The following is a 10,897-nucleotide window of genomic DNA, read 5'->3' as shown; positions in this document are numbered from 1 at the left end:
CGAGGGCTTACGTCGGGCCTCCCCCCTGAGCGGACCGTACCATCCGCGCGGGAGGGGAGCGTCCGCCCGGCCCGCTGATGGGCCCTTCCGCCGGAGAGGTGGGTAGGAGGAGCGGCAGGCCGAGCCTGGCGGACCGCAGCGCCGGCGCTGCTCCTGCCTCTTGCCGCCGGCGGGGCCGGGGGCAGCTCAGGCCGGGGCGTGCCCAACGAGCACCCTAGCTGCCCGCTCGCCGGGGCCGGCCGCTGGCTGTCCGCCCACATGGTGCGCCTGCGCCGCCGCGCCTGCCTGGCGCTCTTCCTCTGCGCGCTCTTCGTCTTCGGCGCCTTCCTGGCGCTGCGCAGCCTCAAGCCCCCCGACGGCCTCGCCGCCGCCCCCGGGCTGGAGCTGGCGCTGGGGGCCGACGGACGGGCAGGTCCCGCAGCGCGCTGGCCGGAGCGCGCCGCCGCCGCCGCCGCCTCCCTGGCGCCGGCCCCGCGGAGCAGCGAGGCGCGGGCGGCGGCGGCTGGCGGCGCCCCGGGCCCAACGGCGGCGGCGGCGGCCTCGACGGCGGCGGCGCTGCACGCCTTCTACTACACGTGGTACGGGACGCCGCGCTTCGACAGCCGCTACGTGCACTGGGACCACGCGATGGTGCCCCACTGGGACCCCAAGATCTCGGCCAGCTACCCCAAGGGCCGCCACAGCCCCCCCGAGGACCTCGGCGCCAGCTTCTACCCGGCGCTCGGGCCCTACAGCTCCCGCGACCCGGCCGTGCTTGAGGAGCACATGCGCCAGCTGCGAGCCGCCGCCATCGGTAATTACGGGCCGGGGCCTTGGAGGTCGCCCTGGCGGCAGCCCTGGCGGGGGGAGGCCTGCGGGCGCTCCCGCGCAGCAGAGCGCGGCTGGCGAAGCCCCGCGGCGGCGGCGCCTCAGATACCTGCAAGGGGAGGGTGGCCGGAGCCCAGGCCGTCGAAAGGGCCTCGGGATGCTGGGGAGGGCGGAAGGACGGGCGGGCGCTGGAACCCGCGGCCCGCCCAGTGGAGAGGTGACGCGCCTGGGCCTCCAAGCGCTGGGCCCGAGCAACGCCGCCCGGCGTCCGAGAAGCAGGTAAGGCTGCGGCTCAATCTCCGGCCCCGGAGGCGCGAGTGAGATTTCAGCACCACGCCGCCCTGGACAGCTGCCCTCAGTCGCGGCCTCTGCTCATCCGTTTCCGCAGAGACCAGATCGGCCGGGCATGAAGTAGGTCGCCGATTGGCCCCTTGTGCAGGTGTCACCGAAGGCCTTAAAATGAGGTGGAAGCGCCCACTAAGAGCAGCTTCGAGGGATGCTGCAGAAACCTCTTCCCCAGACAACTGCAGAATGCCCTTTGCTCTGCACTACGAATGGAGAGTGTTTGGGGGGCAGTAGCACAGGGGCTTTCTTGCCTTTGGGGTAGTGGCTTCCAGTAGCCTGATTTTAGGAGGGATAAACATTATTCTGCTTTTTTTTTTTTATAATAATTTTTATTCATTTTCAACACTATATAAACATAGATAAACATTTCCAAAATATAACTGAAACAAACACAATAAGAAAAAAAATACATCAAATATCTGCTGCATACATATTGAATAATTGTTGAGTACAAATATCAGAAACTATTACATATGCCTTATCACACTACAACATCTTCATTCTTAACATAAAAGTGCACCCCCCACCTCGGGATCATTCTTGAGTCCAAAATCTAATCATTTCTTCTGCTGGTGGTTTCCCACTTCCCTTAGTAAACACGAACACTAGGAACTGTTTCCAAATTCCTTCGAACTCATTTATTTTAGTTACGCCTTTTCTCCACTTAATATTACATGTCAGTTTATCATTAATGGCTATGTCCCATACTACTTTATACCATTCCTCAATAGAATATTCCCCTTGGATCTTCCAGTTCCTAGCTATCATCAATCGTGCTGCAACCAACAAACTCGATATCAGCTCTATAGTTCCTTTTCCACACTTTATATCTTCAAATAGTGACAGCAATGCTATTTTTGGTGTTTGTTCTATTTTCATTCCCACTATTTCTTCAATTTCTGAGAACACCATCTTCCATAATCTTTGTACATATTTGCATTGCCACCACATATGTAAATACGTTCCTTTTTCCCCACATCCTCTCCAATAAACATTATTCTGCAAGGTTTCTGATTCCACAGCAGTCTGATGTCACTTGGCTGAACACAATTCTTTCTTACTGCAGGAGTAATGGTTCTATCCTGGTACCCGCCTGGCCTGGCAGATGATAACGGGGAACCTTCAGAGAGCTTGGTACCCTTCATCTTGGATGCTGCACACAGATACACTATCCAGGTGTGCCCCCTCTCTGTTTCACTGCTTGGAATTCTTAGGCAAGTTTCATTGGAACTCAGAGGAGGCTGTGGTTCCATGGACCGGTAGGGAGCACATGAAGGGCGAAGGGGAGGAGTGCTGGCCAGGCAGCTGCCAAGCTGGCTTAGGGCAGTAAAGTGCTACTTCCACCATTGACCTTACCCCTACCTGAAGCCTCTTGGCATGGGTGAAATGGTATTATGGGGGCAGGGAAGGGAACCTGGTGGGACATTGATGGGATTATTACTTTTGGAGAACCATGCCTGTGGCAGCTCAGAGAACCTTCTGGTTTTTCCAACTGATTGGGGTGGGGGAAATAAAAGAAAAGAATTGCTTCTATCCATTCTTTTAAAATGAGTGTCCTGGAAGGGAAAGAATTGCACCTTGTATTTACCACTTTAAAAGCTGGGGTTGTGTTTTTTTAGGGTAGAGTAGCTTATTTATGTAAGGGTGGGCAATTTGTGGCCTTCCAGATGTTTTGGCTCCAGCTCTCATGGTCTCTCACCATTGGCCATGCTGGCTTTTCTGTAAAAACCACCAGCCATGAGCAACAAATTGAAAACATTAAACCAGCAATAAAACAGTTAAAAACAAAGCATTAAAAATAACAATAAAATGCACCAAAGAACCTGTGTGGTGTAATACGGACTAGGACTTGGGCGATCTGGGATCTAGTCCCCACTTGGCCATGCAAGCTCACGGAGTGACTTTGGGCCAGTCAACGACCTACCTCACAGCGTTGTTGTAAGGATAAAACAGAGGAGGACCACCATGTGAGCCACCTTTTGTTCCTTGCAAGAGGAAAAAAAGTGGGATATAAACGTAATAAAGAATAACAACTACGGTTATTTAAAAGACCAGGTTAAAAAGTATTTTGACACATTTTTTCTAAAAAGCAGATAGCAATTGTAATTCCCAACGGGAGCGCATTCCACCATTTGAGTGACAGAGGACAAAGTCATCACATGTGCCTGCCAAGCTGGCCTCCATGAGCAATGGTGTCCTCAAAAGGACTTCTGCAGTTCTTAGTAAGTAGGCAGGTTCAGAGCATGACTGATGGTCCTTTAGATAGCCAGGATCTAAGTCATGTAGGACTTTAAGTCATGTCGTCTTCCAGAATTTAAGAAAGCCATAAAAACTGATCTCTTCCGGCAGGCCTACCCAGTTGAATTTTAAATTTGCCTTTTAATGATGTGCTTTTAGCGATGTTTTGTTTTAAAATGGTTTAATTAGTTGTATGATGCTTGCATTTGTGTTGTGCCCCGCCTTGATCCAAAGGGAGAGGTGGGTAACTACTACTTATTATTATTATTTAAAAGTTAGACAACATTTTGAATTGAAGTTGGAAAACAATCAGTAACTAGTGCAGATCTCTCAATAATGGAGTAACATGATCTTGATACTGCGCACCAGTTAGCAGCCTAGCTGCCAATTTGCACCAGTTGAAGCTTCCAGATGCTAAGGGTAGCCCCATGTAGAGCACATTGCAATAATCTTGATGTGATCAAGTAATGGATAACTGTTGCCAAATCAGACCATCTCAGGAAAGTTGAAAATAGGCTATTTGATAGTTTGAGAGCGGGGGAAAGAATTGGGTCAAGGTGTGCATGATGTGTGTGGGATTAGAACTATTGGAAGTTTGCTCCCTCCCCACTGAACCATTAATATGGCTGGGGGTGCTCCACAAATATCCGTAAAATTTTACAGGCCTCCACTTGGAACCGTGTTTTCCTCTTCTGCAGGTCACATTCCATATACAGCCGTATAAAGGACGTGATGACCACACACTACACAGGAATGTGAAATACATCCTTGACAAGTAAGTGCTTGAACACCTCAAAGACAGCATCTTGAGTCCAAATGCCAGCATACAGCTTCACCGACTTCTGAAAGCAGCACCAACTGTCTTGCCTGAGTTAAAAGGTACAACTGGATGGCACAGAGCAGATTTAAACCAAATTAAGGTTTGCAAAGAATGAAGACACACTGCAGCCTGTGTGAAATCTTCAAAGCTCAATGCTGGAGATTCTATTTCTTAATATTTTTTCAAAAGTTAACTTTTGAATGCTGCTTACTCAGCTGGAGCTCTATGCTTGGAGCCAACAACAGCCATTTGGTTGGAGATTTCGGGAGTAGGGAATGGTGTGCACCACTCAGTTCTGAGAGGCAAAAAGCCTCCATGCTGCTTGACCACACATTCCAGTGGTCAGCCTTCTTTGGGCTTCTACCAGCATGTGGAAAATCCAGGGGTGGTTACCAGTGTACAGATCTGGGTAGGGCATATCCAGCAACATGCTAGCTCTGCTGAGAGCAGGACCAAGTTGCTTTAGGATGGCTCAGAGCAAGTGCTTTAGCTGGCGCTGGCTCTTACATGCCTAATTTGGCTCTCTTTGCAGATATGGCGCACATGAAGCTTTCTACAGGTATAAGACCAGCACAGGCCGGAGCCTGCCTTTGTTCTATATTTATGACTCCTATCTGACACCACCTGAAGCGTGGGCCAACTTGCTCGCTCCATCTGGCTCCCACTCACTGCGCAACACTCCCTATGATGCTGTTTTCATTGGACTGCTGGTGGAGGAGGGCCACAAACATGACATCCTCTCAGCAGGCTACGATGGGATCTACACCTATTTTGCCTCCAATGGTTTCTCTTATGGTTCCTCCCACCAGAACTGGAAAGCAATCAAAGCATTCTGTGACTCCAACAATCTTCTCTTCATTCCCAGTGTGGGGCCTGGGTACATAGATACCAGTATCCGCCCATGGAATAACCACAACACACGCAACAGGGTGAACGGCAAATACTATGAGACAGCCCTGCAGGCAGCCCTCATGGTGCGCCCAGAGATTGTTTCCATCACTTCCTTCAATGAGTGGCACGAGGGCACCCAGATCGAGAAAGCCGTGCCCAAGAAAACCCTGAGACGGCTTTACCTGGATTACGCACCCCACCAGCCAGACATATACCTGGAACTGACCCGCAGGTGGGCAGAGCACTACAACAAGGAGAAGGAACAATGGCTCATGTGAACAATCTCAAAGCCCCCAAAAGAAACTGGTAAAAATGCAAGTGAAGGAACCTACTCTCAGGGCTGCAAACGCCAAATGTATGGGTGAAGAGGAAGGGGCTTCATTGCCTGACGGTTCAGATACGTTGTGAAAGGAATGCTAAACTCCTGGAGAGCAGCACACTGATGCCACTGTGGAAGGCAGAAGGTGTCGGAAGGAAGGCCACTGCTTTCAAAAGCATCCTTGCTCTGTGGCCTCAGCTGTTCTCCCTTTCCCTTCAAGCAAAATTCAGGCTGTGCAAGGAACGCTAAGCTGAGCAGCCCCACTCCCAATGTTCCAAAACCAGCTGTTGTTTTCCCCCAGGGGTATTTATTCCTAGCGTGACACTGCTATGGAAGAGCTCCCAATCCTGCAGACAAATGCTTAGCCTGCTATTTTAGCCCACCCTTTCAAAAGATAGAACAAGCTGTGTATGGTGGACAGTCCTCAAAGTTTTTTAAAAATATATATCATGCTTTGGAACCCCATGATCAAAAGTGCACCCAATCTTGCAATAAAATTAAAATCCCACTAGCATTAGCATCTGTTCCTTCAATACATGGCAGTAGCCTAGCAAAAAACACATATGGGTTGAGGACAGGGGAAGAAGCCTGCCTGGTGCAAGTTACAGCTTGGGGCAACCTCCTTGCAAGCACTGACCTTGGCTTCAGCTCAAGACCCTGATCTCATTTCTTGCGGATTCTGTGGAGCACCCAACTTGCCTCCACCTAGAATTAACAGCTCTTGATTTGGTGTAAGGCCTGGAAAGACAAGCAAGCACATTGCACAGGCCCCAGTCTTGCAGCTAAGATGAAGTTACTACTGGAGCTCTATAGTGATTCGTTGAGGCAGACTGGGGAAACTGCATTCTCGTGCTGCCATTGTTGTTATCGTACTGTAGCGTATGCCACCCACCCATATATTCTCAGGGTGGCTTGCATGAATTATCTTTCCACCACAGGCCCACTATCTTCAGGACCAACCCCACTCGTCCCCCAGGAAAAAGGATGGCGGCCTCTCCCATCTCTCTGCATAGGAAAGAACGCAGGCAGAAGAACACAACACCTGCACAATGATTCCATTTAATGACATTGGTCCAGAAGCAGCCTGTGGTCTGTCAGGGTCAGGCTGGACTCTGCCTCCGTTTTCCACAGAGCCCGGGGACACAAGACAGCCTGGTTCCCACTAACAAGATTGGCCCCACCTCCCAACTCCCTGCTTGCTACAAGTCCATTGTCTCAACTGAATTTGTTCTTCCCTACCCAGATACTCAAATGCTCTACAGCAGGATCTGTCAGTGTTCAACTTGTACAATCCAGCTTCTTCCAAGAACAGAGAGAAAACTAACTTGCTGTGTAGAGGTTATTTAGAAGGAGCAAATGCTTATAGGTACTGAAAACAATGTGGGTCCTTCTTTAAATCCGAGAGAGTGTGGGGCTGGGGATGGTGGTGACGGGGCTTCCTCCACAGGCCATGCCCTTATGAGTCACAGGCAGGGCAGGCTTTCAAGCAATAAGGGAGTCGTGGAAATCAGCTTGTGGGAGGCTCCCTTTGGACCAGAGAAGGACAGTATTAAATCCTGTACTCTTCTTTAACACGTTCACTGGGAAGAACTTCCTGAAGAGCCAAAGAGCATTTAGCTGCCTGATGCTATGTGTTTCATAAACCATGCAGCTCAGTTGACAGGCCATGCTTGGCTACCAGGATTTCAATAGTCTGAGGAAGCGCACTGTAGAAAAATAAGAACAGGAAATGTATAGGTGGTGGGGATAGGGAGAGAAGCTGCATTCTTATCACTAATATCCTTGAATGTTGATTTAATGTCAGCTGAATCCTAAATGCTAATAGGATGAGCTGGCCAGTGCAGGATGGGAGGTTTGCCCCAATTCACATGACATGCGCAGGAATGAACAGACATGTTTATGGGAATCATCTGGGGCCCCAAGTTCCCTGCATAGCTCCATTCTTTAAGGAAGGGAACGATGTGCCTTCAAAATCCACTTACATGACCATGAAGTAATAGGAAGCTTACCAGCCTGGCCGAATAACCTTGAACTTTCCTGGGACAGAGAGGTCAACCACAGTGGAGCCTAGGCGGCACTCTGGTCTATGGATGTTCCCAATTGGGCCCCCATCAATGACCAGCGACAGGTGAGGCCAGAGATCTTGGAACTCCTAAAGAAACAATGAGAAGCATAAGAACCCAGAGCATTCAAATGAGCAAGCAGCACTGAGCAAGGCCAGGGCAAGACAGGAATTGCAAGGCACGAAGTTGCCCATTCCTGATGACAGCTTCAAAAGCCGGGCCGCCTTCTTGCACCTTCCTTGACAGGAAGGCCCTGCTTGGATGAGCAGGAGCCCTTGCCCTTCAGCAGAGAAAAGCAAAGCAGATTTGCTACAAGTCCCCCAAGTTTTCCTTCTCAATGTGGAACCAGAGAAAGAGACGAGCCACCACTGCCGCCACCCTTGAAGGTCCAATGCAACTCTTACCAGGACAGTGAGGGTGCTGCCTTCATCACTGAGGTTTGCACTCGTTAACGCGAGAGGGGCAGCACAGGCTCTGGCCAGCTCTCTGATGAACCAGTGACTGGGGATGCGAATACCAACTAGCTGTGGTGAGAGAGGAAATGAATGAACGCTTCTCTTTCTATTTTTACCGGGGGTGGGTGGGGAATCCTGCCTCTCTGCTGTTTGCTCAGCACTTAGGGCAGCTAACAGTTTTAAAACAATGAAGTCCAGCACTCATTAGCAAAACAATAAACATAGGTGCAGCAAACAAGACAGGAGGGGCTAATCCAAGTAAAACAGCTTCCCCAATCTGGCTCTTTTTGCTACCCTTCCCCCTTAGCTTTGTCCATGGCATGCTGGGAATGAAGATCGGGACCTTTCTACAACTCAGCTAAGGTCCTGGTCTTTATCCACATCGCAAACAAAACTGTTTTTTGCTGTAATCTCAACCCTGCAAGTCAAATGCCAGCTGGAACAAAGACGTCTTGGCAAGAGAGAGGAGACTATATAGATCTTCTGAAGGAGCTTCATAATTTAAGTTCAGTGAGAAAGTAGAGCCTCCCTTGCCCCAGCTACCATCAGGACATGAAAAATTTGGGGAGCAAGTAAGTTGGCATTGCAGAGGTTGCTCCCTTATGTATCCTGGGCCCAAGCCATTGAGGGCGATTGCTCTGCAAGCCTGGCATACTCAAGGTTCAGAGAGCAATTGCGAGGAGACTGCTTCTATCCCCAAACTCCATGCAACTTGGTGCAAAATTTGGCCCGCTCTAAGCTCAAGGCCAGGTAAACTAGCTAGGAGAATTCTGGTAGAAGAACACTTGCTTTTAGTTTAAGACTTGCAAAGTAAGTGTTTTTTATTTCTCTCATTTACAACTTCAAAATCAATCAGCTTTGTCTATAGTGGAGAAATGTCACTGTGATGGGAGTTGAAACACAACCTTCCTCCCACACCTAATTCAGAGAACATCACTGTGGGCTTGGGAAATAGAGGGCTTCCCCATGTGGAACTGTTTCTGTACTAAAATTCTAGGAAGTTGGCTACATAAGGCCAGGGGGGGAAACAGAGAAGTCCCATTTTTCCAAGACTCGCTGATGGCTATGTGCTACCTCCACTATCCGAGGCAGTAAGCTGAGGAACATGGGTGAGAGGGGGTTGTTGCACCGTACCCTGCTTTGTTAGTCCCTGACCGACAACTGGTGAATCACTGTGTGAACAGAGCGCTGGGCCAGATGGACCCTTGGTCTGATCCAGCATCAGGGCACTTCTTATGTTCTTACTGGGGTGAAGGGGTTCAGGTCTTTGTTGAGGGCCTCTGAGCGTTCCAGGACCAGCGTCACTGGCCCAGGGAGGAGATCACGCAGCAGCTCATCAGGAAGGCTGACGTTGCAGTATCTGCAAAATGAACAGGGAAAACCTGAAAGACAGAAAGGGTTGAGGAAAGAGGGCCTCGCACTGGGGCAACACTGCTCAACAGCAGAGCCTCTCCGCACCTCCAGCTGCCTGTGTTGTTAAGGCAAAAGGAAGCAATATTTAAGTCAAGAAATACTTTTGTAAGCCGCCGTGAGAGCCTTGTTTGGCTGAATGGCGGCATAAAAATCCTTAAATAAATAAATAAGCAGAAGTTAAATCTCTATGCTCATACAAGCACGTCCTTTTGCCAGGCTATTTGGAGAGTCGAAGTCACGGGAGGCTAATCCGCAGCAGCTTAATCCAGAATAAATCGGGGGGAGGGGGGTCCTTAAGAGGCCACAGCTGCGGGGGCGAGACACACCGGCTGCTCTCGCCTCGCAAGGGCTGCGAGCACCGCTGGAGGGGGGCAAACGCCGCCCGCGTGCCCGTCGAGGGGTGCGGGAGCCCCGGGGCGAGGCGCGCGCGCACCTGTACACGTGCTCGAGGTCCGGCAGGCAGACGGCCACCGGCTTGCTCCCGGCGCGCCCCTTCAGCCGGTAGAGCGCCCGGAGGGCCCGCGAGTCCTGCGCCAGGCAGGCCACGCCGTAGACGGTGTCGGTGGGCACGGCCACTAGGCCGCCCGCCCGCAGGGCCGCCGCCGCCGCCTCCACCGCGCCGCCCACGGGGCACGCCGGCAACACCCGCGCGGGGCTGGGGGCGCCCGGCGGCCCTTGCGGGGCAGGCGCCGCGCCGACCCCCGGGGGCGAGCCGCCACGCGGGCCTCGCGCCGCCCCGCCGCCGCCGCCGCCGCCGCCGCCCGCGGCCCCCGACAGCGCCAGCATCGCCCGCCGCCTCGCGCCGCCCAGCATGCGCCCGCCGCTTCCGGCGACGCGGACGTGACGCCACTCGCCCCTCCGCCATAGAGCCACGCACGGGCTAGAGCGGCGCCTGTCGGGCCTCCCGGCTCGGGCCGCTCGCCAGGCTCACGCGAGGGAAGCGCAGGCTGTCCGACAGGCCAGAGGCCGCTCCGGAGCGGAGCCGCCCCGCTGCCGGACCCGGGAGCTGCGGGAGCCCTGGCCGCCGGTTCCTCACGGCCGCCGCCCCCACGTCCCTCTATCCCCAAGGCTGCAGGGCAGAGCCGAAGGCCGCTTCCGGGCAATTCCCGCTCTGCATGATTCGCATCAGCCTCCCAGCTCAGAGGCTGATGGGAATTGCAATAGGACGCAGTGATTTATTAACTTTCAATTTGTCAATAAGGTTGAGAACTTCATATTTTATCACCACTTGTCTCAGTTCCTGTTTCCTTTCCTGAAAACATCCATTCAGCCAGTTCCTTGTTTTGTATCTTAAGAACCTAAGCGGCGCCCCGATGCTGGATCAGACCAAAGGTCCACCTGGTCTAGCACTCTGTTCACACAGGGGCCAACCAGCCATCGGCCAGGGATCAACAAAGCAGCACCCTCCCACCCATGTTCCCCAGCAGCTTATTGCCTCAAATACTAGAAATAGCACACAACCATCAGCTAGTAGCCATGGATAACCTTCGCCTCCAGGAATTTATCCACCCCCTTTTAAAGCCATCCAAATAGTTGGCCATCACTA

The 10,897-nt window shown here is 52.2% G+C and overlaps 2 protein-coding genes across 2 annotated transcripts; one reads left to right on the top strand and one right to left on the bottom strand.

Annotated features, from left to right (window-relative positions):
• Positions 1 to 258: 258 nt before the first annotated feature.
• Positions 259 to 5,935, top strand: MANEAL (mannosidase endo-alpha like). The gene is made up of 4 exons (XM_063140507.1): positions 259 to 793; positions 2,219 to 2,328; positions 4,089 to 4,165; positions 4,743 to 5,935. Exons 1-4 carry the CDS (start codon positions 259 to 261, stop codon positions 5,377 to 5,379), a joined length of 1,359 nt encoding a protein of 452 aa, XP_062996577.1. The 3' UTR covers positions 5,380 to 5,935.
• Positions 5,936 to 6,460: 525 nt separating this feature from the next.
• On the bottom strand, positions 6,461 to 10,164 carry YRDC (yrdC N6-threonylcarbamoyltransferase domain containing). Its single transcript, XM_063140565.1, has 5 exons — positions 9,785 to 10,164; positions 9,184 to 9,298; positions 7,888 to 8,007; positions 7,430 to 7,572; positions 6,461 to 7,126 (listed from the first exon to the last, which is right to left on the bottom strand). Exons 1-5 carry the CDS (start codon positions 10,162 to 10,164, stop codon positions 7,057 to 7,059), a joined length of 828 nt encoding a protein of 275 aa, XP_062996635.1. The 3' UTR covers positions 6,461 to 7,056.
• Positions 10,165 to 10,897: the final 733 nt, after the last annotated feature.

This window comes from Elgaria multicarinata, chromosome 13, assembly GCF_023053635.1.
Source record: "Elgaria multicarinata webbii isolate HBS135686 ecotype San Diego chromosome 13, rElgMul1.1.pri, whole genome shotgun sequence".
Taxonomy (NCBI): domain Eukaryota; kingdom Metazoa; phylum Chordata; class Lepidosauria; order Squamata; family Anguidae; genus Elgaria; species Elgaria multicarinata.
The sequence above is the reverse complement of the archived record's forward strand: the minus strand, read 5'-3'. Positions and strand labels throughout refer to the sequence as shown.